The sequence below is a fragment of the Populus euphratica genome, unplaced genomic scaffold (assembly GCF_000495115.2).
Source record: "Populus euphratica unplaced genomic scaffold, PopEup_1.0 scaffold57.1, whole genome shotgun sequence".
In the NCBI taxonomy this organism is placed as follows: domain Eukaryota; kingdom Viridiplantae; phylum Streptophyta; class Magnoliopsida; order Malpighiales; family Salicaceae; genus Populus; species Populus euphratica.
The window spans coordinates 944708-971862 of NW_011499919.1; the positions used below are offsets into that span (position 1 = coordinate 944708).

At 32.2% G+C, this 27155-nt stretch overlaps 4 protein-coding genes and 1 non-coding gene across 12 annotated transcripts; 4 read left to right on the forward strand and 1 right to left on the reverse strand.

The window, feature by feature from the left end:
* Positions 1-494: 494 nt before the first annotated feature.
* TRNAA-AGC (transfer RNA alanine (anticodon AGC)) lies at positions 495-567 on the reverse strand. The gene has a single exon. It is a non-coding gene; the product is annotated as a tRNA-Ala (tRNA).
* A 793-nt stretch (positions 568-1360) lies between these two features.
* LOC105134996 (serine/threonine-protein kinase GRIK1-like) lies at positions 1361-6709 on the forward strand. Of its 6 annotated transcripts, none has more exons than XM_011039659.1 (12): positions 1361-1376; positions 1661-2012; positions 2186-2260; positions 2343-2387; positions 3411-3485; positions 4104-4191; positions 4304-4428; positions 4498-4596; positions 4789-4855; positions 5342-5457; positions 5534-5612; positions 5787-6709. In XM_011039659.1, exons 2-12 carry the CDS (start codon positions 1815-1817, stop codon positions 5873-5875), a joined length of 1056 nt encoding a protein of 351 aa, XP_011037961.1. In that variant the 5' UTR covers positions 1361-1376; positions 1661-1814; the 3' UTR covers positions 5876-6709. The 6 variants fall into 6 exon arrangements, with proteins under 6 accessions (XP_011037961.1, XP_011037959.1, XP_011037965.1 ...); XM_011039657.1 differs by having other exon boundaries at positions 1368-1465; XM_011039663.1 differs by having other exon boundaries at positions 1368-1465; positions 5562-5612.
* Positions 6710-9597: 2888 nt separating this feature from the next.
* LOC105134997 (E3 ubiquitin-protein ligase SINAT2-like) lies at positions 9598-12620 on the forward strand. 3 transcript variants are annotated; one of them, XM_011039664.1, is made up of 4 exons: positions 9598-10228; positions 10930-11252; positions 11370-11756; positions 12122-12620. In XM_011039664.1, the coding sequence occupies exons 2-4, from the start codon at positions 11100-11102 to the stop codon at positions 12440-12442; spliced, it is 861 nt and encodes a 286-aa protein (XP_011037966.1). In that variant the 5' UTR covers positions 9598-10228; positions 10930-11099; the 3' UTR covers positions 12443-12620. The 3 variants fall into 3 exon arrangements, with proteins under 3 accessions (XP_011037966.1, XP_011037967.1, XP_011037968.1); XM_011039665.1 differs by having other exon boundaries at positions 9598-10212; XM_011039666.1 differs by lacking the exon at positions 9598-10228 and adding an exon at positions 10250-10756.
* Positions 12621-13773: 1153 nt separating this feature from the next.
* On the forward strand, positions 13774-16899 carry LOC105134998 (P-loop containing nucleoside triphosphate hydrolases superfamily protein). The gene is made up of 3 exons (XM_011039667.1): positions 13774-15140; positions 15365-15532; positions 15941-16899. Exons 1-3 carry the CDS (start codon positions 13893-13895, stop codon positions 16331-16333), a joined length of 1809 nt encoding a protein of 602 aa, XP_011037969.1. The 5' UTR covers positions 13774-13892; the 3' UTR covers positions 16334-16899.
* A 6820-nt stretch (positions 16900-23719) lies between these two features.
* On the forward strand, positions 23720-26997 carry LOC105135000 (metal tolerance protein 4-like). The gene is made up of 7 exons (XM_011039670.1): positions 23720-24051; positions 24551-24720; positions 24840-25038; positions 25352-25530; positions 25618-25768; positions 25882-26012; positions 26373-26997. Exons 1-7 carry the CDS (start codon positions 23844-23846, stop codon positions 26544-26546), a joined length of 1212 nt encoding a protein of 403 aa, XP_011037972.1. The 5' UTR covers positions 23720-23843; the 3' UTR covers positions 26547-26997.
* The last annotated feature ends 158 nt before the right edge of the window (positions 26998-27155 follow it).

Below are 27155 nucleotides of genomic sequence, written 5' to 3' on the forward strand. Positions count from 1 at the left end.
AACATGATGAAACTTGAACAAGCCTTTGAAAAATGATTTTGAAACTTGATATTAGAATTTTTAGAGCTGGTTTGAAAAGTGGTGCAATTCGGGTTCTCAGAGTAGCCCTAAACACCATCTTAGAGTCACTTCCAAATTCAAACTTAACAAATATAAGGACCATAATGAAACAACAAGACCCAAGGCATCAAAGTATAGATATTTGTAAATTATAGGGTCTAAAATAAACTTTACCTTTTTATTTATGAAATAAGATAAATGGAGACAGAAAGCGGGTCTCGTATACTTCTTGTCTGGCTAAGGCTGTGGCTGAGGAAGGGGACGAGTGCCCGGTGAGAGGTGATAAAATAACAGCTTGGCTTTAGACTGTGACCGAATAAGAAGCGTTGAGATGTGGGTCCCAAATGAGATTCGATTGGTGTTTGATTGGAGTTGTGAGAAACGTGCTGTGATTTTAGAACCAATTGACTTCTATCAAAAACAGAAAAACAAGATGGAGAAGCGGGGTATCGATCCCCGTACCTCTCGCATGCTAAGCGAGCGCTCTACCATCTGAGCTACATCCCCGTATATTGTTCGAAATGCTGCTTTATTTTTATTATAGTACATAATAGACAGAAGAAATAGCGACATGAAATGGATGCTTAGTTGAGTTCAATTTAATTTTATGTTTTAAGTAGTTTTATATGAATTTTATTAGATATAACTAATGATTGATGATAATATTTTTAGATGATGTAGTGGTTAAGCTGGCAACATGATTAACTTGATTGAGTTTAGGATTTTATCCAAAATAACATTATTTTAAAATAAATCAAGATTGATATGTGATTTAATATAAATTCTAATAAATTCAAGACCTGAATCTTTGAATCTTAGATTGGATGAGATAACTATAGTCTTTTAATAGTGGGGTGACTTAACCAATGCATGCGTAAATGATGTGTGCCTGACTTTGGATTTTGACTATACCTAGCATTTTGCACTTAATAAGTGCTAGATTTCTTTTTAACAATTATAATATTGTAGAATATCGGTACCGTAATTAAGTCAGAAAAGAAAACAAGGAACAAGATTTCTTGAAACAAGGGGTGATTACGGACAAGACTTCTTGAAGCAACTTACTTGTGTCAATCTCATCCGATATTGAAGTACTCATGTATCATATGAGAAATAATTTTTTTTTAAAAAAAAAAAACGCACTTGATTGTGAAACAAGTAAAATCGTACTAAAAATTCAATGAAAACTATATGCATTATCAGTTCAGATAATGTAGATGTGGCAAGAGATATTTCTAAGTTGATAGCTGTTGCTCAGCTACCAGTCAATACCAAAGCTTAATGTTTCTGTGCTAAAAGAGGAGAGTTCTTTGTGGGTAAGAATTTAGCTCATGAAGTGCTGTGGTCAGCTGCACCTTCTGCCTTTCTTGATGTTTCTGTGCTGAAAGAGGACAGTTCTTTGTGGGTAAGAATTTAGCTCATGAGGGGCATTTACTATTGCCTTTACCTACATTTTTGTGCCTCATGCTTTATAAAAGGCAATTATCCCTGGTTTTGTGCTGATTATAAGATGCATAGTGACCTTTTTGGTTAGACTTTTTGCTTATTTATAGCTTCAAGTATGACAAGAATATTGACATGTCCATGATTCCTGTTGCAGAAGATGAGTCTTGAAGCTAGTAGGTATTTGTAAAGGGATATTTCTGCTTGTCACATGATGTCTACCTAGGTTTGTTCCAAGTTTAACGAGGATTCAGGTTGCTGCAATTAATTGGCCGAAAATTATTCAGAATCCCAAGAAGTCTGTTTTACCTATGGACTGCACATCCAATCCCTTCTCTCAAGATTGTGCAGGAAGTGATCACTCACGTCGACAAGATGATGGAGAAAAGTTATCCTACAGAAATATTTTTGTCGACATGGAAGAACAATCAATTCCTTGCACACCAAGGACGGCTCAAGCTTGTAAGAAGATTCCCGTTACAGTAATCACCTCTGTCAAGCATTCTAAGGTCAAGATTTACATATTTGAAACTTATTTCACTCTCAAGTACACAAATTATTGCCTTTGTTGGTGTCGAAAGCATCGATCCAGCACGACAAGCTAGTGACCGATCTCATTCGAGCTTGTTCTGTTAGGAAATTATCAAACTTAGTTTACTGGTACTTGTATGTTGATTTGTAGCATTCAAATGGAAGAAAGATGATCAATGAGTATGTAAAAGAAAGGAAGATCAACCAAGGAAGCTATGGTAGAGTGGTAAGCATGTAAACAACATATATATTCCTTATATTCTATTCTGTGTCTGTTTAACAGTAAGGTAATAGTGTATTTGGTGCAGGTTCTTTATCGAAACAGTAACGATGGAATCCCATATGCTATTAAGGTAAATACACCTAGTTATAATGATTATTTGTTTTAATTATCCATAATTTTACTCCTCCAAGCATAAATATGATTGATAAAGGAAATTAACCTCAAAACAGTGTCGATGCACTCGTCTTCTCTTGAATTCATTGCTATATATATGGATTTCACTCCTTGTTAGTCCAGAATTTCTGACCTGTGAACTACCTAGAAAGCTTTGTGAATCCAAACGAGGCAATATTGAACAAGATTTGCAATGCTTAAAAACGATAAATTCTATGGCGTTATCTTGACGGATATTACGTAAATCAAGATGGTACCAGGGGTGACGCAGTTGAACTTAAAGAATAGAACTTAAAGAAAGTCAAATTTTAGAAGAATATTGGATGGCATATACAAACATAATTTGCAATTTTATTATTCAATAATTCTCTTATAATAATTCTACTAATATGGATCATACCTTTTAATCGGTATTACTTTTTTATAAGATAAGAATAATTAAAAATCAAATATAAAAATAACATAAAAATCAAAAATCAAGTCAGAAATCCAAAATTAATTAGAAAAACAATGAAAATACTAAAAACGACAAGTTAATAGTCTTCCTGACCGCAGTTGATTATAGCAAACCCATTATAGATGAAAGATAAAATTTGAATCCAATATAAAATCTAAAATTATAAATTTTCTATCAGACTTGGCATAACTAGATATCTCCACGATCCTGGACCTATACATATCTGCTATCCACATATAAAAATATAATAAATCCATTTCAGATTAATCAAAACCTCTTGCATCAAGGAGGAGTGAAATAACTTGGTATCACTCATTGATACAGCCAGGTTCCATAGCCTTGGTGCACTACGGTGCTTGGATTGGTTGCTTTGATTTATCAAACATTAACATACCTACCCTCTAAGGTTTGATCCCACCAATTAATTTTCTTAATATCTTGAACCATAATGGATGATCTCTTTCTGTAACTGCACATTCATATATGATCACCATGATTAATATCATTCCATGTTTATTGTAGGTTGTTTGTAAGTCTCGTTTGCGCAAGTTGCGCATCACACAATCAGAAACGGCCATGACTGATGTTCTCAGAGAAGTAAGAACTCGATCGTGTCTCATTAATGTATTTCTTTGTTTTTATGTATGCTCAAACTCAAGGCTTGCCTTTTCTTTTGATCATGCTGTTATGTTGTTTTATTCTCTCTTTTTTCTTAGTAAGGTTAATTATTTAGGGTTCCATCAACTGTGATTCCACATCTTGCAGCTACTATCTTGAAGCGGGCTAAAAGCTCTATGAGTTGTAATAATTCAGATATCTATATTCAGTTCTCATCAGCGGTTCCTCTAGATTCTCAAGAACATGTTCTGGATTTGTTGCATAAAGATTTTCCCTAGACGCAAGTAGCTTATCTGGTGAGAATTTTCTTGCCTGGCATGGTCCAGTTTTTGACAAATTCTGATTGTGGATAGAGCTGCTCACTCTGTCTCATACAAGAACAAATAGCCCCAATATGCAATCTGATTGACACAAAATTTCCCAGACGAATATTATGTTTTTTGGAAAAATATAATGGCTGGCCATTTGATGCATTCTGAATAGGTCTATTAGTCTTCGGAAACTGTGGAACATTTTATCACCAACTCCATATTCTTGGTTGCGCCGTGTCCATATTATAGTAAGGAAGTTGATGGTTGAAATGTGCGTTTCTTGCAGGTTTCCATATTGAAAACATTGGAACATCCAAACATAATCAACCTAGTTGAGGTGATTGATGACCAAAAATCTGATTACATGTATATGGGTATGGATAGCCTCTTCCATATGTTTTGAAGCATGTTTTTCAAAAATCTTACAAGGACTATTGTTTTGATGCGCTTCTATCTCTCTTTTGGCACATGGTTGTTATCATCTAGTTCTTGAATACGTGGAAAGCAGTTGTATGAGCAAAATTTTGGAGACGAAAGGACATATTGATGAAACAAGTGCAAGAAGATATTTCAAGGATGTAATTGCCGGTCTCATTTATTTGCATCACCACGTAAGTTGCCAATCTCTTGAAGCCGTTTCCCTTTGTAGAAAAATTTGAATCTTTCTCCCTTATTTGTAGCAGAACATCGTGCATGGTGATATTAAGCCAGAAAATGTTTTGGTCACTACAAGTGGAAGGGTGAAGATAGTTGATTTCAGCTTTGGCCATGCCTTTGAGGTAATGCTATTCATTACGACTTATCTGCTAATCTATTCATGATTCTTCTTCTTCTTGTTTTTGTTATAAAATCAATGGTTTCACAGGTCAAGAACTCAACTAAATCTTCTCAACACTCCTTCAAACTGTGAATTTAAGCTTCTTCTGCAGACCTATACCAAACTCATCTTATTTAGGAATTCTAATTTTCAGGATGACAATGATGGGCTATTGAGATGTCCTGGAACTCCAGCTTTCACAGCACCTGAGTGTTATTCAGGTACATTCATTATAATTTCCATGAACCCTCAGGTTGCATTTGGGTTTTTATCTCATGACATAGGGGATATATATAAAAGAGAAAAGTGTTTGATTGAAGAAACACAGATAAAACTATAAAATAAATTTATTTTTAAAACAGTTTTAAATTAAGTTTATATTTTCAGAATAAAAATTACAAGAAGACGTATTTCTTCTATCCTCATGAATTTTATTCTGAAACATACAGTAACTAAACTCCATGTAAGGGTTCTCTATCTAAGGGTTCATTTGTCGGCAGAAGTGGTTTCGACCTCTATCGTTATGTCTAGAATGCATATGAAAATCAAGTTGGAAACAACTTTTTCACATACTTCTAGAATCCAGAATTTCATTAGCTAGTCCATGAATGTGAAATGACATAAATAAGTTATTTATGTTCCATGAAAAGAAGCAGAGTCCAATACTGTGGAATTAATTATTAATAAGAATTCTTGGATTGTACCAGATACAGTTTACCATGGGAAAGCTGCTGATACATGGGCTGTTGGTGTTACCTTATATTTTATGGTGGTGGGCTGCTGCCCTTTTCTTGCCGATAGTGTACCTGAAACTTACGACAAGGTAATTTTCACACTTAGTTTTCTCTTGCGCGTGTTTATCTTTAATGTCTATTAAACTGTTAGAAATCTAGTGACAGATTGTTAATGGTCCCTTGTCACTCCCAGAAGAATTAAATCCTGACCTCAAAGATCTGCTCCAAGGCCTTCTCTGTAAAGGTAATGTATCCCTACAATTTTAGAAGTCTAATTTTGCTAAAGAGCTATCAAAATACTGGGAAGTACCAAGTTTCCAGATGCCTATTTTGAATGAATTTGCAAGAATTTCTACTAGCCATCAAATGTCGGAACTTGCCAATTTATTATCTCCTCTTGCTATCCTGTTATATACAGATCCAACCCAAAGAATTACCTTGAATAGTGCAGCTGAGCATCCATGGATGGTCAAAGAGGGAGGCCCAGTCCCTATAAACTGCTTATAAAGCTGCAGGAAGAGCAGATGACAAAGCCTAAAGGGCCCGAGCAAATATTAGTTCAAAAGTCTTGTAAATTTATTAAATTATTCAATTTAAAAAAGAAATCCATGATTATAGCATTATCTAATAGAATTAATTACATAATTTCAAAGATATTTTCAACTCGCTGAGGTTAAGATCCATAATCATCAAAGATGGAATCTTGGGTGAATGATCCTGAACCCCTTGATAATGGTGATGGCTCACTGCTGCCTAGCGGTATGTCAGAAACAGCATCCAAGAAACCACGAATGCTACGACAACGAGCATGTTTGAAACTGAATGATCTTGTCTTGTTCTTGGAGAAGATATTTGAAGAATTTGAAAGAATCGCATAAACCAAGACTTGTACAAGCACAAACATGGCCACCTTGATCAAGATTTCAGCTAATGATGCCTCCACCTCCATTACTCAAGTGAAGAAAGAAATCTAGCCTGATGATACTCGTATGTGTGATCAATCTGAATATTATGACAATGATGCTTGAGGATGCTGCTTATATAGAGAAGAACTTGAAGGGTTGCTAGAGAAGCCACATTTGACTTGTGGTTGAAGCCATAGAAGTAATGAATTGACCGCACGCCAAGAAAATTGAAAAGGAAGCTTCTGCCATGTCCAGAACTGAATGCTTTTTGGTTTCTTACAAGAAAATAAGTGTATGCGTGTAAGAAGATACTTCCATGTGCCTTGATCTTTCTTTATTGTCATCAGATTATAATTTATATTGTTACTAGGACAAAAGTATGCATTTAATATTCTATAGCTTTTGCCATTACAATTCAAAATGTACAATTAAAATACACATTGTATTACAAAAACAAACGTTAAAACCGACCTAAAGAAATGATAAAGAAAAGGCCAAGCTAGAGGTTGAGTCCAGCTCAAATTCAATGCATGGATAGATGTGGGACCTTCAAAGAAAGACCAAAAAAATATTGCCATGGAAGAAGAGAGAAAGGTGACCTTGCCGAAGGTGATGCGAAATGCGACCCAGAAAAAGTTTGTGCTGTAAGCTGATTTGGCCTTTAGAAAGCATGCCGCGGCTTCCCTTCCGTCTACGCCTTGATAATATTTAGTTATATATATAAAGTACATAGAGGGCTTAAAACGTGCGGTAGTCATGCACTCTACGTACCAAATATTTTCATGAAAGGAACTTTATCGTAATAATCAATGCCGGTACTTGAAGCTAATTAAATACATAAGAACAATGCCTTAGTTAAAAACAATAAGATATAAACATAAAATAAATAAAGATACATCTAGAATAAATTTATATCATTTTAAAATAAAAATTATTAAAACTCATGTTTCTTTTATCCCGATTATTTTTGTCTTTTCTATTCCAAAACAGTAGTCAAATGGAACTCGAAAAACCCATCTTAAGGCAAATTTGCAAGGTGGACAAGATCTTTCATACACCCACAATCACTAGCACACCACAAGCAGCAACATTTACAAACAAATTGATTTTAAAAAAGAAATCACAACTTGATTTCAAATAAATAAATGCATCCTACCTGCTACGTCCTAGTTTCACTGCAAGTCCATAAATATATGCCAATTGCCAACTAAAACACACACCACACTGAACGAAGGGTTAATTATTGCGTGATTCGTAAGAATCACTATATACTAATCCACCCTCGTAAAATGGGGAGTCTCATAATCATTTTATAACGAGTTTTACGTAATTCATATACATGATGAGCTCTCGAGCATTTATGAGAAAAAAATGTTGAATTTAAGTTTATAAATTGCCCTTTCGAGCATTTTTATCAATAAATATTTATAGCACAAAATCCTTGTTAAGAACTCTCGTTGTCTAGACCAATATTGCCGTCCTTGTTAACACAATAACACCAGAAAGACTCTCTTTGGGCTAAAACCTTCCTATAACAAAAACTACAACAAAAGCATCTTCCTGGTCCAACTGTGGGCCGCTTTCAAACGGGCCCTAGGGTTTCATCTCTAGATTAGGGCTTCATGAAAACGTGTCAAAAAACCAACAAAACTACATGGGCCGATGGTGGGCCGTGTAACATGGGCCTTAGTGCTTGATGAAAACAAGCCTAGAAATCCCAGAAATTAATAAGCTTGTGGCCATGCGCATGTAAGGAGGATTCTTTCTCCTTGTTCCCTTCTATTTATAAGAAGGATGACGTCTTCCCCTCATCATATGGCATAAACCTCTTCTAAGGCGTTAATGAGAAAGGGAAGAAGAAAACACTTGTTGCTCCATCCCCACTAGCACAACATTAATTTACTCGTATGCTTAGAACCCTAAATCTTATTATCTTTCCACTAATTCTCTTGGTATGGTCTCTCTTTTTTCTCAGCATTCATTGTCTTGTATGATTTGTATTCATTTATTTAGTTTTTTAAAAAATTGTTTTTCTGTCATTACACGGAATTTCTTCTATATTTTGCTCTATGTAGTAGTGCTTAAGTTCACAAGACATACATGGATTTATATTTATTAGAATTTATTGTTGTTAAAAAGAGATATTCTAAACCAAGGTTACAAATTAAGTAAGATTTTATTAGCATTATGTTTTTATGTTTGTTGGAATTCATGGTCGGTTTTCTTTTTTCTTCTTTTTTTTTCTTTGTGATAATAAATTTTTAAAAATAAAAAAATATTTTAATACATTTTCAAGTAAAAAAACAATTTAAAAATTAATATTCATCCCAATATCAAATATTTTTGAAGAATTTTCTATCGTATTTATATGTTTTGTTTTGTGTATGGTGTCAAAATTCAAAGCCCAAATCAACTCTTTTTTATTTCTTGAGTTTTGACCTTTTAACTCAGAAGCCAATAAATATGCAACAACTCTCACTTATGTACAGATTCTCACCATGCTTTTATGAGACTTAATGCAATATGATTTGACTTGAAATTTGAATATAAAATTAGAAGGATTGACTTGTAGACCGGTAAATTAACCCAATTTTTGAATTTCTTTCTAAAATCTCTATAACAATGTTGATTAAAAACAAAAAAAGAAAAATAGGTGTTTTTTTTTAAAGACTCAAGAGTAATTAATGATCACCAAGTTGTTCTGCAGGGTATTATAACATTAATTATCATCATTATTTATATTCAATTTATTGTTGTATTTTAAAAGAATTTAAAAAAAAAAAAAAATTTTTTATTTTAAATTAATATGTTTTTTGTATTTTCAAATTATTTTAATGTATTAATATCAAAATTAATTTTTAAAATAAAAAAAAATATTATTTTAATATTTTTAAACACTCTGTTAAATCCTTTATCAAACATTTAACGGTCCGATCCGACCTCAAATCAATCAAAGACTCATTAAGAAACTTTGCGTAGAGGAAATGTCACCTTCCACGATGGGAAATCCAAAGCCGAAGAAAAAAGGTGCCGGCAACACCACCAGCCACTAGTTAAAGGCGAGGCAGGCCCGTTGATAAATATGTAAAAGACAACAAAAATAATATAAAATAATGTATATGCTTTCAAAGCTGTACACGTATTTCCTCCCTTGCTCCTATCACCGGATATAGAGTACCTGTCTTTTAATTTAATATATTTTGCAGATTTTCTGTGTTATTCTCATTTCTTACTTGAATAGTATGAAATGATCCAATAATTCATCGACTCGGTAAATTATTTTTAATTTTTTGCTCAATACAAATTGTTTCCTATTTTTTATCTCTGTCTAATTTTATTTTGTTTTTTATGTTTTTCTTTAAAAAAAAAAACAGAGAAACATGGAAGGACAGTTATTTGGGGATACATGAGTTTACCTGCCAACCCAAACCTAGGCTTGATAACTAGGATTTTAGATCGAGTTTATACATCTCGAATCAATACATTCATGAAGAAATTATTTCTTGTAAATCTTTTTTATTTGAGTTTTTCTTTTCTTTTCCAACGATGAACAAATATATTATCATTAACTGAGGAAACTAAATCCTTTTTTTATTCGAAAAACCTATACAATTTACATCACTTGAAAAGCAAACAGACTTGCAACCTAAGATAGCACATAAAGATGGATCTTTTGACTCTTGTATTTATCATAGCTTGCTTCTAGTCAATTTTTAAGACACGCAATTTCCGGGCCTGTAGTACTGCTTATGGTCACACGTAACCAGTTTCTTTGTTACAATTATTGGAAGGCTCAAGTGGATTGCATATTCAAGAGTTTGGACTTAGTGTCTCCTTATCTGGGGTGCCACCAATATTTGGCCTGTTTGCACTGCTTCTTCTCTTTTTTCTTGCCTTAGCCGGTTGTTTATCAAGTTTATGGGCTGAAATTCTCATCAGGTTGCTGCAGTTCTTGGTTAGATTTTGCTAATTTAAATTTTTTATTTTTTGTTCAATAGTGTTTTGGTTACTCAAATTTTTCGTACATGTGTTGCTTTGATTGGTATTTTTCAATTTTATGATTTACATGAACAGTTTTGGCTTCGATTGGGTGCTGAATTGCTTGTTTGGAGTTTGGGATTGTGATTCAACCTTAGTTTTCATCTGGGTGGTTTTTGTTTTCCTGGAATTTGCTTGAAGATGTAGAATCAACTCCATGTTGGGATGTTAGATTTGCTGATAACTCTGTCTTTCCTTCCTTTCATTTTTGAGATAAAGTAGTTGGATTTTGCTATGATTTTTGGTATAATCCAACTGCTTGGATCAAACAATTGTTTCACCTATAGTGAAATTGAGATGGTTGTGCGAGTACCAGCAGCTATTTGACGATTCTTTTGTGACTGAAACTTGTCTTTGCTAGTTGAAGATGCATTGCTTTTTGTTCATATAAGAAGAAACACGATGCTCGTATAACGGCCATATACGGATACATCAGTGTTCCCAGGTCTTTTCAATTGCTGCTGTGTTTTAGGGCTTTTTGTTGTTTTTCTTGATTCTCAGTCCATGCTGCAAATCCAAGTTACTGTCTAATCTTTCAAGGAGGCAGATTAATGAGCATAGAATTCCCGAAAATAATAGCTTGTGGAAAATTGATTTTAAGTTAATTATGTTTAACAGGATAGACAATTGAGAAGAGATATAGAACCTGGTTCCTTATTCAGAGATAGAGAAAAATTTTCTAGCATTGACAATTGGGAAGAGAAATATTACAAGGGCCCCAGGAGGTATCATCAGTTAGGAAGAGATCGAGTCAAGCATTGCATATCTCGGATCATGATACGGGCCATATGGCAACTTCTGCTGCTGAGTTAAGAGGCTCCCATTTCAGAAAAGCTGCAACTCCTAACACTGGAAATCTGGGAAAACAATCAACTAGTAACATGCAAGACCTTCTTGACTGTCCTGTTTGCTTCACTATGATGTACCCTCCAATTTTCCAGGTATGCTCCTGCCAGAATATTATGCCAGTTGATCATAAGCATAGTACTTAGAACACCAGAAGTTTCCGGTTTTATATTATTGTAATGACATTTTTACTAATGTTCTGTGTATTTCAGTGTCCAAATGGCCACACTCTATGCTCACAATGCAGGGCCAGAGTAAAGAACTGTTGCCCAATTTGCCGAGGAGAGCTAGGAAATATAAGGTGCTTGGCTCTGGAAAAAATTGCTGAGTCAATAGAACTTCCTTGCATGTACCAAAGTGCGGGATGTTGTGACATATTTCCCTACTACAGCAAGCCACAACATGAAGAGAACTGCAAATATCGTCCATACAACTGTCCTTATGCTGGAGCTGAATGTTCTGTCACTGGTGACATTTCACTTCTCATCAAGCATCTTAAGAATGATCATAAGGTTGATATGCATGATGGATGCACCTTCAATCACAGATATGTCAAATCTGATGCCGGAGAAATCGACAATGCCACATGGATGTTAACTGTAAGATCTCTGTAAAATTTATATAATCTGATTGTCTATGTGATTTGCCTGATGGAATTACTAATGGTTTGACTAATCTGAATATGAGATTAATAACTCTTAAAACTTTCTAGGATTTCAACAGCTCTTTCCCGTTTCAGTTTTTGTTTCCCCAATAAACTCTTTATTGTATTTAAACCATAAAATTATGAGCAAAGTTATCAGAAACCATGTTTTTTGTAGGCATTGTTTGTTGTTCTCCGTCTTCCAACATGCTTAGGTAAAACAAATCTGTAGAGGAGTAGACGTTAAACATGTTCTTCATAGTCTAATTTGTTTGAACCGCACTTTGATCCGCAAATCTTAATGGTCTCTTTCTCCAACAGGTTTTTAATTGTTTTGGCCGACAGTTTTGCTTGCACTTTGAGACTTTTTTTATAGGAATGTCACCTGTTTACATGGCCTTCCTAAGATTCATGGGCACCGAAGACGAGGCAAGGGAATTCAGTTATAGTATTGAAGTTGGTGGTAATGGAAGAAAGCTTACATGGCAAGGAGTTCCCAGAAGTATAAGGGATAGCCATCAGAAAGTTAGAGACAGCCAAGATGGATTGATCATTCAGAGAAACTTGGCACTTTTCTTCTCCGGAGGGGATCGGCAGGAGTTAAAACTGAAAGTTTCAGGACGGATTTGGAAAGAACAGTGAATTATAGCATAGAAACTTAATGTACTTGGGAAATAAATGAAAGATAGGAAATTTATATGCACTGTAAATGAGTAGCATAAGTTGCTCACATTTCAAGAGAATTGAGTTTATCTATATTGACAGGTTCAAGTGGGTGGCTAACTTCTGAAATGGAATTCATGTTAGGATGTTGTGAAAATTCTTGAGTAATAGGGTTATATTTATGTGCTTCGTATGGCAGCAAGAACCTTGCTCAAAGCTTTTATTCAAGATGAAACAAGCCTTGCTCAAGCAAAATTCCAGTACCCTAACATTTCTTTTGTCAAAGCAAAGATAGATAAGTAGGGATCCATCCAAATAGCTAGAATGAAGTCATGGAAATGCCTCTTATGATATCTGCAATATTTATTGTGCTCAGATTGCAGCTCCTTGTATAACCCTTCTCTCCACTTTCTGCAGTATGGTTGAAGATGCTTTTAAACTCATCATAACTTCAAAAGCTACTTAGTTTTTATCGTTTAAACCTGCTTTTCATCTTAAATTGCAGTAAAAACTTAGGTTTGACAAACTAGAATTTGTAGTTTTTTTTAAAGTGTTTTTTTAAATCACAATAATAAAAATTACCACAATACTAAATTCAAATTTAAACTTAAACCTAAAATAAGTTAACATTTGAGCACATCCTGCACTTTGAGGCTTGGATTTGGCATTCAAATGGGAAATTGGCTATAAAATATAAACCTAGGATCAAAAGCAACTTAAATCCTCTAGCCTCTACTTTAGATAGAAGACAAGGGACCAAGACCAGGCTCGATTCTATTACAATCTGTATCTATTTTTCCATTATAGTAAAGATGAATACATTAAAAAAGAAAAGAAAAATAGCTTGGTCAAAGGTATTAGTAGATTTGAAGAACAAGTAAAATTTATTTGACAAATGAACTACTTTGATGCAAGAATGTATTTTGCAAGTCACTCTAAAAATCCAATTTTATTTCCATAAAATTTAATTTGACTTAATAAGCTCATCTATAATCTCAAAAAAAAAATAAAAAATATTAATTAATTAATTAATTAATTTGAATCTAACGAGATTAAAACTCGATTATAAAATTAATTTTATTAAAATAATAAACAAAATTATATTATTTTATTTAAAAAAAATAAATCAATCTTTCCAATCATGACTCTAGCGCCGAATTGAATTTTAAATCCATAATTTCGATTTACATACTAGTTGAACTGGTTTAATATAGAGGATGCACCTTTTGCTCGATGATATTCTTGTAGTAAAAAAAAAATATTAAAGGAAAAGGGAGAGAAAAAGATTACTAAGGCACTAAGCTGAACAAACGACTCCGTTTCCACCAACTTTAACTTCTAAAACCTCATAGCATCATCAGCTGCTAAAACCTTAAACCCTCTTCTCCAGTTGCAAAAATCAAACAGCACCACCAAACATCACAGAGAAATGATCATAGCTAGAAACCTCCCTGCTTCAAAAACAAAACTCAAGCCTCTCTTATCTCTCTCTTTTCTTGCTCAATCACCCTTGACACCATCAAAAACCCATAATTCCTATTGTAATTTCTATCCCCAAAACCCTACAAAAACCAATTTCCTGTATTTTTTCTCTTCAAAACCCACCAATCCAAACCCAACAAAGCACCAAACTTTTCCTTCTTTGCATCTCACCAGAGATGGAAATTACGACGACGCAACACCTCCGGCCACGGTCTGCCCTGGCTGTGGGGTCCACATGCAATATACAAACCCAAAACACCCTGGTTTCTACAAAGAGCCATCGGTTAAAGACCCGGATTACAAGTCTGACGCCCACTTAGTACCCATCTCACTAGAGTCGGAGTTTCCAGGTTCCCTTAAGAAGGGTTTCTTTGTTGAACCTGATAACCAAAACCCAGATATTGATTTGGCTAAAAATGAGTCAGTTTTGGAGAAAAGGCCTCCTGTAGTGTGTGCTAGATGTCATTCTTTGAGACATTATGGGAAAGTTAAGGATCTAACCGTGGAGAATTTGTTGCCTGAGTTTGATTTTTATCATACAGTTGGTAGGCGTTTGGTTTCGAGTTCTGGAGCCAGGACTGTGGTTCTTTTGGTTGTTGATGCTGTGGATTTTGATGGGTCATTTCCTAAAAAAGTAGCTAAGTTAGTTTCGGATTCGATTGAGGAAAATTTCACTGCTTGGAAAGAAGGGAAGTCGGGGAATGTAGCTAGGATTGTGCTTGTTGTGACTAAGATTGATTTGCTGCCTAGTTCATTGTCGCCTTTAGGATTTGAACAATGGGTTAGGCGAAGAGCAAGGGAAGGCGGTGCTAGTGTGATTAAGAAAGTGCATTTAGTGAGTTCGGTGAGGAATTGGGGATTGAAGAATTTGGCTGAGGATGTGATTGAATTGGCAGGGGCTAGAGGTCATGTGTGGGCTGTGGGGGCGCAGAATGCGGGGAAGAGTACGTTGTTAAATGCAATGGCGAAGTGTGTTGGTGGAAATGAAAAGAAGGTTAGTTATTTGACGGAGGCTCCTGTGCCTGGTACGACTTTGGGGATTGTTAGGGTGGAAGGTGTTCTTCCAGGGCAGGCAAAGCTATTTGACACTCCAGGGCTTTTGAATCCACAGCAGATTACAACAAGGTTGAATAGGGAGGAGCAGAGGCTTGTGCATATCAGCAAGGAGTTGAAACCAAGGACTTACAGAATCAAGGTTAGTTTTCTTGAATTAAGACCAGTTATGATAATGAATTGGTGATCAAGTGAGTGTAAGCTTTTTGTAGGGCTTGTGAAAACATTACTGGCTTCAAATTATTGATTCATATATAGGCTAAAGAACATCAATTATGATTTACTTTTATCATAAAAAAAAAAAATCATGACTGGTTTTAGCCTGTATACATTATGGCTCGTGTTAATATCATTTGATTGTGACAGGAAGGTCATTCAGTTCATATTGGCGGGCTCATGAGACTGGATATTGTAGAATTATCAGTAGATTCTCTATATGTCTCAGTGTGGGCATCTCCATATCTTCCATTACATATGGGGAAAACAGAAAATGTAAGCACCATGGTAGAAGACCATTTCGGTCGTCAGTTACAGGTACTGTCATTGTTAATAAATAGTTGTTTTTTATTTTTATTTTCTCTTGGTTTTCCAGTTTAAAGTCCTATTTATTGTGGTATAATGAATGAGTACACTATGTGACTAACTATTCAAACTAGACTCTTCCTTCACATTCACAATTGATATTTTGAGGTACTAATAGAGAAAATTTTGAATGAAAATTGGCCAAGATAATTGAATCACCATGACTTCTGTAGACATGTCCCTGACTCTAGCCAAAATCATTGAGGGCCCAAAAGATTATCCATGGCTGTGGTGCTTACAAAGTTCATATGACAGGCCTGAGATTAGTAAAAAGATATTTTTTTGTTCATATTCTCTGATTAAGTTGCATGATATATAATGTATGATTTTTGGCATTCTTTTCCTTTGATCCTTGTTCAGCCTCCAATTGGGGATAAGCGAGTTAAAGATCTTGGAAAATGGGTGAGACAGGAATTTCGTGTCTCTGGGAACAGGTGGGACTCAAGTTCTGTAGATGTTGCTGCTGCTGGTCTTGGTTGGTTTGGTATTGGACTTAAAGGAGAGGCAATCTTGGGTGTTTGGACATACGAAGGAGTTGGTGTTGTTCTTCGTGATGCTTTGATTCCTTATAGAGCCCAGAGTTTTGAAGTAACAGGATTTACTGTGTCAAAAATTGTCTCAAAGGCTGACCAGGCTTTGAATAAATCTCTGAGCCAAAGTGAAAAGAAGAGGAAACAAAGTAACCAAGAAGTAGCTGCATCAGCTGAATTATTAGTATCATCAGCAATTCATGAAGATGCAAATTCTTGCTAGTATGTCAGATTCATAGAAAAAAAGGAACAGTATGTAAAACTGTTGCTGAGCTGAGCTGAGGTGGTGATTAACAAACTAGTGATGGTAGAAATTAAACAACTGTAAACCTATTTCAAGAGATGAAGGAAATAGCTGGCAACATACACCATCTGTAGAGGGAAGATCTTTGATTTTTGTGCCCCCTTGCCAAACCAAAATCTTTTGAGTATATGGGAATGAGGCATATTCCCTTTTCAAACCAAAGTTTTTGGAGGATCTAGTCGGGAAAGAGGCTTATTTCATTGTCCCCGTGAAACATGGATACAAAGGGTTCATCTATTTAGCAACTTGAAAGTTTGTTTGTCCACTAAAAATATTCAACCAGGCATATAATTAATTTTAAGGATGCCGCCACTGTTTTGTAGGACTCCCTACCGCTTTTCTTCTGCAGGAAGAGTTTGATTACTTGTGTGATAAGACTGCTTCAGTTTGTAGCAATTCCTGTATTTATGTGCCTTGCAACCCAGTTCTACCTCAAGATTTTCGTGTTTGGAATTGTAAAATTTAATCTCTCTTTCCTTAGCTTAGCTTATTTGCAGATGTTTTTTCACATCAAATAGCTTGTAAGAAGAAGTGGGATTTGGATGAGGATTTGTGATGTTTTCACGGAAGGCATCATATGTGCTGACCAATTGGCAAATGCAGGCACAACTATGGTGGGTGAGAGACCTTAAAATATTCTACAAGCTATCCTAGAACTGACTCTGAATATTTCCAATATCATTTGAATAATGCTGCCTGAGTCAAATTTGGATTATGAAGCATGCAGCAAGAGAGACAAGAAAGTTCAATGAAGTTAAATTAATCAGAGCTCCATTTCCTGTTGGTTTCCGTGTTGGTAGTTAGAACTTCACTTTCCACGTAGAAAAACATTCAATATAGTCCTTCACTAGAATCGTGGCTCATGTTACGCCTCAGGATAATTTTTTTTTGTATAAAAAAAAGTTAATGTTACGCCTCAGTATAATTTTTCCTACAAATTTTTTCTACGAAGATATATATAGGAACATTAGATATGTCAGCTACGTCAAATCTATATTTATAATATTAATAAAAATATTAAATTTATATGAACTAAATTTAAGTACTAAATTTACATGAATTTAGTTACAATATTAAACCTGAAGCCTTAAACATAAATATTGTAAGGTCGTATTATAAAAATATAATAATTAAAAAATTAATATTATAGAAAAAATTAATAAAAAAATAATAAAACAAAGCATTATTCAGATGAATAGTACTTTGAAAGGAGAGATATAATAAAATTCTTTCATGATATCACAATAATCGAATCAATAGTAAATAAAACTAATTATAAAGTTTAATTCTTAATCAAATTAATATTAAAAGCTGAAATCGAAATAAAAAACTACTTAAGAAAAAAAATTTAAATTAACTGGGTTAACCCATCAAAATAGGTTAACACGTCAAACTTGAAACTCATGTTATGAAAATTTGATAATTAAATCGAAAAAAAAACTTAATATTAACAAACTAAATTAAAAATTAAAAATAGGAAAAGGCCAAAAAAATATCAGAAAAAAACATTAACTTAAAAGAAAAAAAGCCTATATGAAGAAAAAAAATAATGAAGAAATAGAAAAAAAAAATCTGAATTAACTTGGTTAATCTTTCAAACCAGAATAACCAGTCAAACCTGGGATTCGTGTCATGAAAGTTTAATAACTAAATAGAAAAAAATTTATGATTTAACCTAGAATTAGCTGAGTTAACCCGTCAAACTCGGGACCAGTGCCATGAAAGTTTAATAACTAAATAGAAAAAAAAATTTAACATTAACAAATTAAATTAAATAAAAATAATAATTAAAAAAATCCGGGTTAACCCGTCAATCTCGGAATCTATGTTATGAAGATTGATAACTAAATAGAAAAAAATTAAACACTAACAAACAAACAAAATATTCATTAAAAAAAACTAAAAGAAACTGCCCAACCTTCTCACTATGGTTAATTATAATATTAAAAGGAAAAAACTAATGAAGAAAAAAAATATGAATCAATTGGGTTAACGCATTAAATCTTGTGATTCGTGTCATGAGAGTGTAATAACTAAATAGAAAAAAATAATATTAATGAGCTAAATTAAATAAAAAAATTAATGAAAAATAAAAAAACTTACAGGGAAAAAATTACAAAGAAAAAGAAAAAAACTAAATTAACTGGGTTAACCCGTCAAATTTAAAAGAAATTAATTTAAAAAAAGCAAGAAGCAAGAAAAAAAACTACTAAACAAAAAAGAAGATTAATTTAAAAGAAAAACAGCCTCCATGAAAAAAAAACTAATGTAGAAAAAGAAAAAAATCAGAATTAATTAGGTTAACCCTTCAAATCAGGTTAACCTATTAAAATAGAAATTTATCTCATGAAAGTTTGATAACTGAATAGAAAAAAAAAATTTACAAGTTAACCCAGAATTAGCTGCATTAACCTGTCAAACACGGGATTCGTGTTATAAAAGTTTGATAACTAAATAGAAAAAAATTAGCATTAACAAACTCAATTAAACAAAAAAATTAATTAAAAATAAAAACAAAAAAAATCCGAGTTAATCGTCAAACCCGGAATTAGTGCCATGAAAGTTTGATAACGAAATAGAAAAAAATAAACATTAACAAAAAAATTTTAAAAAAATATCCATTAAAAAAACAAAGAAAACACAACTTAAAAAAACAAACCAAAAAACAAAAAAAGCTCAACCATTGTAGTCCACAGTAAAAGATAAAGTCGTTTTAGTTATAGTTAATCCGTGTCATAAAAATTTAATAAGTAAATAGAAAAAAAATTTAATATTAACAAACTAAATTAAAAAAAAAACTAAACAAAAAAATATTAATTTAAAAGAAAAAATGAAGGAAAAAAACCTAAATGAAGAAGAAAACTAATAACAAAAAAGAAAAAAAATATGAATTAACTAGGTTAACCTTTCAAATTAGGTTAACCCGTCAAACCTGAGATTTGTGTCATGAAAGTTTTATAATAAAATAGAAAAAAAAATTACGAGTTAATCCAGAATTCATTGAGTCAAACCGTCAAACCCGACATCCGTATCATAAAAGTTTGATAACTAAATAGAAAATAATTTAACATTAATAAACTAAATTAAATGAAAAAATTAATTAAAAAACCAAAAACAATTCAAGTTAACCAGTCAATTCTGAAATCCATGTCATGAAAATTTAATAACTAAATAGAAAAAAAAATGACATTAATAAAAAAAATATTCATTAAAAAAACAACTTCAAAAAATAAAAATAAAAATAGCTCAGCAGTTTACTGCAAACTACACAACTTAGGCTTTCTTGAGACTTGCCAGGTATATAGCAGTTCTAAAGGCACTCCTTACCAGTCTTTCTTCTCTGCAGGGTTAAGCCTACTCCTCAATAAACATCTTATATCATCCACTCAATATTCATTTCCTCCATGAAAAGGGGAAAAAAATTAAACAAAAAAATTAATTTAAAAGAAAAAAAAGCTTAGATGAAGAAAAAAAATGTAAAAAAAGAAAAAAAAACCTGAATTAACTGGATTAACTTTTCAAATCAGGTTAACATATTAAATCTGGTATTCATATTATGAAAGATTGATAACTAAATAGAAAAAAATTTAACATTAACAAACTAAATTAAATAAAAACATTAATTAAAAAAACCATAAAAAAAATCTGGGATAACCTGTCAAATTCAAAATCCATATCATGAAAGTTTAATAATTAAATAGAAAAAAATTTAACATTAACAAAAAAAATTAAACAAAAAAATATTTATTAAAAAAATTAAAAAAATAATTAAAAAAACAAATAAAAAAAACAGCTTAGCATTTCAATGTGGACTGCACTGTGCAGTACATAATGAAACATTAAGCAGTTTTGGTGTATGTTACTAAAAACATTGTACGCACTACTCTATAGGTCAAGATATATATATATATATATATATATAAAATCTAAGAATGCTAGATCTTTCTCCAAAACTATACTTAATAGCATTAAGTCTATCTGATATGTCTAACTCAAAAGTTATATTTATAATATTAATAATAATATTACATGATTCAAGTTGAAGCAAGTTTGGTTGCAATATCAAATACAAAGCTTTGGATATAAGTTTGGTTGCAAAGTCATGGTATATAAGTATGGTAATTAAAAAGAATAAAATTTAATATTACAGAATAAAATTAAAAAAAAAAAGTTAATTGAAAAGAAAAAACAATAAAACAAAACATTATTTTGATCAATAGTGCTTTACAAGGAGAGGTATAGTAAAATCCCATCATGAGATCACAATAATCTAATAAACAGTAAACTAAACAAATTATAAAGTTTAATTCTCAATCAAATCGATTTTAAAAGATAAAATTGAAAGAAGAAAGCTACTTAAGAAAAAAAATTATATCAACTAGTTTAACCTTTCAAACCTTGAATTCGTGTCATGAAATTGAAAAAAAAAAGAGGTTGATGCCTTTTAGTTATAGTTAATTACAATATTTAAAGATGGAATTGGAAGGAAAAAACTAATAAAGAAAAAAAATCCTAATCAATTAGGTTAGTCCACCAACTCAGGTTGACCCATCAAACTTGAGATTCGTATCTTAAGAATATGATAACTAAATAGAAAAAAAATTGACATTAATAAGCTAAATTAAACAAGAAAAAAAAGATTAATTAAAAAACAAAGGAAAAAAAACCTATAAGAAAAACAACTAATGAAGAAAAAGAAAAAAAATATGAATTAATTAGATTAACCCGTCAAATTAGGCTAATCCATCAAATTCTAGAACCATGTCATGAAAATTTGATAAGTAAATAAAAAAATTAATATTAACAAACTAAAATTAAAAAAATAATAATTAAAAAGCAAAAAAATACTAAAAAAATTAATTTAAAAGAAAAAACATAGAAAAAAAGCCTACATGAAGAAAAAAAAATTGAATTAAATGGATTAACCCTTCAAATAAGGTTAATCAGTCACACCTAGAATTCGTGTAATGAAAGTTTAATAACTAAATAGAAAAAACAATTACAGGTTAACCCAAAATTAGCTGGTTTAACCCGTCAATCTTAGGATCCGTATCATGAAAATTTGATAACTAAATTAAAAAAAAATTATATAAACAAATTCGGGTTAACCCATCAATCCGGAATTCATGTCATAAAAGTTTGATAATTAAATAGAAAAAAATTAATATTAACAAACTAAATTAAACAAAAAAAATATCCATAAAAAAATAAAATAAAAAAAAAATTATCCAACCTTTTCACTGTAGGTTAATTATAATATTAAAAGATAAAATTGAAAGAAAAAAATTAATAATGAAGAAGAAAACAATTTGAATCAACTAGGTTAACCCATCAAATCAGGTTAACCCATCAAATATGACATTCATGTCATGAGAGTGTGATAACGTAATAGAAAAAAATTAATGTTAATGAACTAAATTAAACAAAACAAAGATTAATTAAAAAGAAAAAAACAAAACAAAAAATCTAATGAAGAAAAAAAATTGAATTAGCTGGATTAATCCGTCAAACTTGAGATCTGTGTTATGAAACTTTGATAACTAAATAGAAAAAAAATTAATATTAACAAATTAAATTTAAAAAAATTAAAAAGAAAAAAATACTAAAAAAAATATTAATTTAAAATAAAAAACAAAGAAAAAAAAGTCTACATGAAGAAAAAAACTAATAAAAAAAAATCTGAATTAACTAGGTCAAACCTTCAAGGTTAACCCGTCAAACCTAGAAGTTGTGGCATGAAAATTTGATAATTGAATAGGAAAAAAAATTATGAGTTAACCCAAAATTAGCCCAGTTAACCGATCAAACCTGGAATCCGTGTCATGAAAGTTTAATAACTAATTAGAAAAAATTTAACATTAACAAACTAAATTAAACAAAAAAAATAATTAAAAAGAAAAACCATAAAAAAAATCCAAGTTAACTCAAACCCGAAATCTATGTCATGAAAGTTTAATATCTAAGTAAAAAAATTAAATATTAATAAAAAAATTAAACAAAAAAATATTCATTAAAAAAAAGCTTAAAAAAACAAAGAAAAAAGCAAAAGAAAAAATAATAATTCAACATTTCACTGTAGAATAGTAAAACAATTATAGTTTTCTAATATTGAATAGTAAACTATACGGTGTAGTGAACAGTAAAACGCTGGATAATCTTAATATATGTTATAATAATAATAATAATATAGTTTTCTAATATTGAAAACAATTAAAATAGTACCAAACCAACCTGGTAAACCCTAATAGCTTTGTTTTTCGAGAGACTGTTCTCCATTGATACTATGGTCTCAATGCAAATGCATGGTCTTGTATAGCATTAAAGTTAACTATTTGTGTTTGCATGGTCCTGTGACAGAAAGCATACAATAGACCTATTTGTGGTGTTGCATTAAAATCCCCATATGTAAAATCATTAATTCTTCTGCTTAAAAATTCAAAATTCTTCAAAATCATACATTTAAAATAGATTGAACCTCACATTCTTTAAATTCTGCAGTCAATATAATTTAATATATGATAAGAAAAAAATTTAATTATCTAATTATTTGTTTTTTTTTCTATCTCATGATCATGTTGATTCCAAAATCTAATAATTAAGCTTTTTTCAAAAATAGTTTTTTAAAAAAAATCTAAAAACCAAATTTCTGTAAGATTAACATTTTTCACTCTACATGTATTGGTAATATAACACAGGGTGTTTTTTAAACATGTTTTAATTTAAATATATTAAAATAATTTTTTTATTTTTTTACCATATTAAAACTATTAAAAATACCTAAAAATATTAATTTAATATCTTTTTAAAAATTTAAAAAACATTTTAAGAATCAATAGTTACAGAAACATTTAATCATGGTAGTCTACTCTACTATATAGGTAACTGGGAGAAAAATAGGAATAACTATATAAAAAGAAAGTTATTGATATTAATTTGGTGGGTCAGCATCACTTAACCTTGAATTAAGTTACTAATCATTATAATTTAGCTAAATCAATTTTAAAAATAAATTAAATTAAGAATCTAAATCATTTTTAGCCAAGTCAAGCTCTGGACATCTCACCTTGCCAAGTACTTTGAATTTAATAAATATGCTTCTTACATGCTGACAAAAATCTGAAAAGCAGGCTGCTAGCAGTGGTGATAAATCTGAAAAATCCAAACCAAAACTCAGAACTGTCAAATTTTGAAGGTGCCACGTGTCACTTGCCGACATTAACCCCAACAAGAAAACAAATGAAGTAATTATTATCTTTCTTAATCAAATAATTTGATAATAAAAAATAAAAAAACACAGCTACTAGACAGGACAGTTCCACCGGTTGATCTCTTTTTCTTAACTATAAATAGTCAACTTCCTTGCCTGTTTTGGTAAGAGACAGAGAGGAAAGCCAAGAACCGGGTCAAGAGTTTGATCTGAATCCGAATAATGGAGGATAATACGGCTTGTTTGAGTCCTAAAGAGCCATTGTTGAATGGTAATGAGAGGTGGAAAAATGATGGATTTAGTCGATTTAATTCGTACAACTCACTCAGGACAGATTTTTTATCAAGATTGCCTCATAAGGTTCGCTCTGGTCTTGATGTTGAGTCTTCTTTTCATGTTGATATCTCTAAAACCAAAGGGCTTAGCCAAGGTATGTAGTCTGGCCTTCCCTTTTTCTTTCTTTAAAAATGTTGTTTGGCAGCTGAGGAAATTTAAGGAAATGAAGAAAGAGATGGAATTTATGTTTTTTTCTGTACAAAAGATGCATGACTAAAACTTTAAAGGGTTGTTGCGTATGTGTTTGTTTCGTATGAAAAAGGTAAAATCTTAGGACTTGTAAAGGAAAGTGAAAAAAGAATGGAGATGTTATCTCTTTTGTTGTGGTGATGGCTGAAAAACTATGAGTGTTATTGAATATAAGTGTTTTTATGCATAAAAAGGTTAAAAAGTTGAGGACATGTTTGGTTGCTTGGAAACTACGGAGAAAATGTAGGAAAACGAGGAATTTTGAACAAGTCTTGTTGTTAATTGTTTTTTCATAGGTTTTGATTTCTTCTCTCAGAATGTTGTTTAATTTGTAGGTAACCAGAAAGAGATTAGTTTCTATTTTACATTGATTGAGTTCTTGTCTGTTGTTGTGGAATTTATAGAGGAAAAGGAGTACTATGAAAGACAATTCGCTACCTTAAAATCATTTGAGGAAGTTGATACTTTGATGGAAACTCACACAATTGATGAAGAAGATGACGAAGAACAAGTGGAAGCCGAAAAGGCTATGAAGATCTCTAACTATGCTAACGTTTTGCTTCTGGTGTTTAAGGTGACCTGACCGATGCTTGTTTTTGAGATACTCGAACTTGAAAGAAGTCTTCTAATTGCATGTACTAATGTTAGTTTTATTCAAAGTTGTTGAGATTGATAATTTTGTGTACTGGTCAGATTTATGCTACAATAAGGACTGGATCAATAGCCATTGCTGCCTCGACATTAGATTCTTTGCTTGACCTCTTGGCTGGTGGGATACTTTGGTTTACTCATATATCGATGAAGAACATAAATATCTACAAGTATCCTATTGGAAAATTAAGGGTGCAGCCAGTGGGGATAATCATCTTTGCTGCTGTCATGGCTACACTTGGTAATTTTGTTTTGCACCTAGTAACCTTTTTCTTGTGGTCCATTGATTTTACTTCTATGAAGCAGAATATGAAAATTTAAGTTCGATTTTTTATATATTTTTTTCCATCAATCACGAACCTAAACTCAATTTTTTGTTTAACTTCCCTTAATGAACATGAATTTCCGTGGAAGTTGGATTTTGGTACGTACACACTCTCTTGTCATGGAGTAAGTTAGCTACTCAACAGCATTGAACACCTTAGGGAAACAAAACGTGTGTTGATTTTGCTTCTTTGAGTGTTACGTGGATTCCTAACACTCATTCTTCACAGGTTTTCAGATATTGATCCAAGCTGTTGAAGAACTTATTGTAAATGAATCACGTCCAAAGATGTCCTCAAACCAACTCTTATGGCTTTACATTATCATGATAACTGCTACTGTGGTGAAACTGGCACTTTGGATTTACTGTAGAAGCTCAGGAAACAGTATTGTTCGTGCCTATGCAAAGGTCTTCGGCTCTTCTTTCTAAATAATTAGCTTTTTGTTCTTGAGCTGTAATTATCAGTTTTTTAACTTATTCAAGTTTTGACATCAGGATCACTATTTTGACGTGGTGACAAATGTGGTAGGATTAGTTGCAGCTGTTCTTGGGGATAAATATTACTGGTGGATTGACCCCACTGGTGCTATTCTTCTTGCACTTTACACAATTACAAATTGGTCTGGGACTGTTATTGAAAATGCAGGTACAACTTTTCATTCCAAGTTGTTTTGGAAGGAAGCAGATAAAGTGATACACAGATGAGTTATTCCTGTTATAAATATCTGCCAGCATTTTAAGATGGACTTCTTGTTGTAGTTTCTCTTGTTGGGCAAACAGCGTCTCCCGAAGTCTTGCAGAAATTGACGTATCTTGTCACAAGGCACCCTCAGGTCAAGCGTGTAGACACAGTCCGTGCTTATACATTTGGTGCTCTTTATTTTGTAGAGGTAAGCATGACATACATAGCTGTAATTATCGCGTGATGAGTGAAATTATCTTGCAATAAGGATCATCCACTCTACTGATTTGAACACTGAATTTTTTTTGGCTTGTTATGTATCAATCTTCCTTGTTCAAATGTTGTGATGTCTGCGGTATGACATAAGTTTTGCTTCTGAATTAGCCTTGGTCATCAAATTGGCAAACCCTTGAACTGTCTTCTATCTATCTATCTTTGTACAGTCAAACGGTTTAACTATTAGTGGGAAATGTTTTAAGTCTATATTATATGCATGACTTAACATCTCTACTTTTGTTTAAGAATGAGCCAATAAAAATATGTCATTATATTTTACGTCTTGAAACAGGTTGACATTGAACTTCCAGAAGAGCTGCCTCTAAAGGAAGCACACACCATTGGAGAGACATTGCAGAACAAGATTGAGAAACTCCCAGAAGTTGAGCGGGCATTCGTTCATCTTGATTTTGAATGTGAACACAAACCAGAGCACTCTGTTCTCAGCAAATTACCCAACAGTTAGCATTGGTCTATATACAGATAGATAACATCATGTGCAAATGCGCAGTCAGGGTTGCCGTTGGTTTCAGTTGTTTCGTAAAAGGTTACAAACTTGGGATCCAATGTTTCCCTTTCATGGTGAATCAGTTTATCAAGTCAAGGAATTGAATGAAGTCTATACTACAAGGGAACCCTACGTTTGTATAATGAGGTACTTGTAGCGTTTTAAACAGGGCAGACAGCTAGTTTGATCCACAGAAGTTAAGTTGTTGTTATACATGTTTGGTTGACATGCTTTGGCTGAGGGTTCTTCTAGCACTTTCACCGTGCCATTTTATGCATTCTTCTTGTTACTTTCCTCAAACAATACAAGTATAATCTTTGTAGCGGAACTTGAAAGCCTACTTTCTTATAGCTTCTTTTGTTTGGGTTTTTTCATTAATATCCTTTACCAAAATTTCTACTAGGCCAAATATTTTAGCTAGTCTTTGATGAGAACTTGTTAGGTTTAGATTTTTTGCATCAAAGCAATGGAAATATGATGTTGGAAATTTTTTTCTGACATTAATTTTCATTTATTAGAAGTTTTTAGAGATATTTTTTTATGAAATTAAAATTTTATAGCAATTAG

Excerpts from the sequence above, each read along its gene's own strand:
- LOC105134996 (XM_011039659.1), top strand. The coding sequence starts at position 1,815 with ATGGACTGCACATCCAATCCCTTCTCTCAAGATTGTGCAGGAAGTGAT. Across the intron at positions 2,388-3,410 it reads GAATCCCATATGCTATTAAG|GTTGTTTGTAAGTCTCGTTT; the intron begins GTAAATACACCT and ends TGTTTATTGTAG. Across the intron at positions 5,458-5,533 it reads TACCTGAAACTTACGACAAG|ATTGTTAATGGTCCCTTGTC; the intron begins GTAATTTTCACA and ends ATCTAGTGACAG.
- LOC105134997 (XM_011039664.1), top strand. The coding sequence starts at position 11,100 with ATGGCAACTTCTGCTGCTGAGTTAAGAGGCTCCCATTTCAGAAAAGCT. Across the intron at positions 11,253-11,369 it reads TGTACCCTCCAATTTTCCAG|TGTCCAAATGGCCACACTCT; the intron begins GTATGCTCCTGC and ends TGTGTATTTCAG. Across the intron at positions 11,757-12,121 it reads ATGCCACATGGATGTTAACT|GTTTTTAATTGTTTTGGCCG; the intron begins GTAAGATCTCTG and ends TTTCTCCAACAG.
- LOC105134998 (XM_011039667.1), top strand. The coding sequence starts at position 13,893 with ATGATCATAGCTAGAAACCTCCCTGCTTCAAAAACAAAACTCAAGCCT. Across the intron at positions 15,141-15,364 it reads CAAGGACTTACAGAATCAAG|GAAGGTCATTCAGTTCATAT; the intron begins GTTAGTTTTCTT and ends TGATTGTGACAG. Across the intron at positions 15,533-15,940 it reads ATTTCGGTCGTCAGTTACAG|CCTCCAATTGGGGATAAGCG; the intron begins GTACTGTCATTG and ends ATCCTTGTTCAG.
- LOC105135000 (XM_011039670.1), top strand. The coding sequence starts at position 23,844 with ATGGAGGATAATACGGCTTGTTTGAGTCCTAAAGAGCCATTGTTGAAT. Across the intron at positions 24,721-24,839 it reads TTTTGCTTCTGGTGTTTAAG|ATTTATGCTACAATAAGGAC; the intron begins GTGACCTGACCG and ends TGTACTGGTCAG. Across the intron at positions 26,013-26,372 it reads GTGCTCTTTATTTTGTAGAG|GTTGACATTGAACTTCCAGA; the intron begins GTAAGCATGACA and ends GTCTTGAAACAG.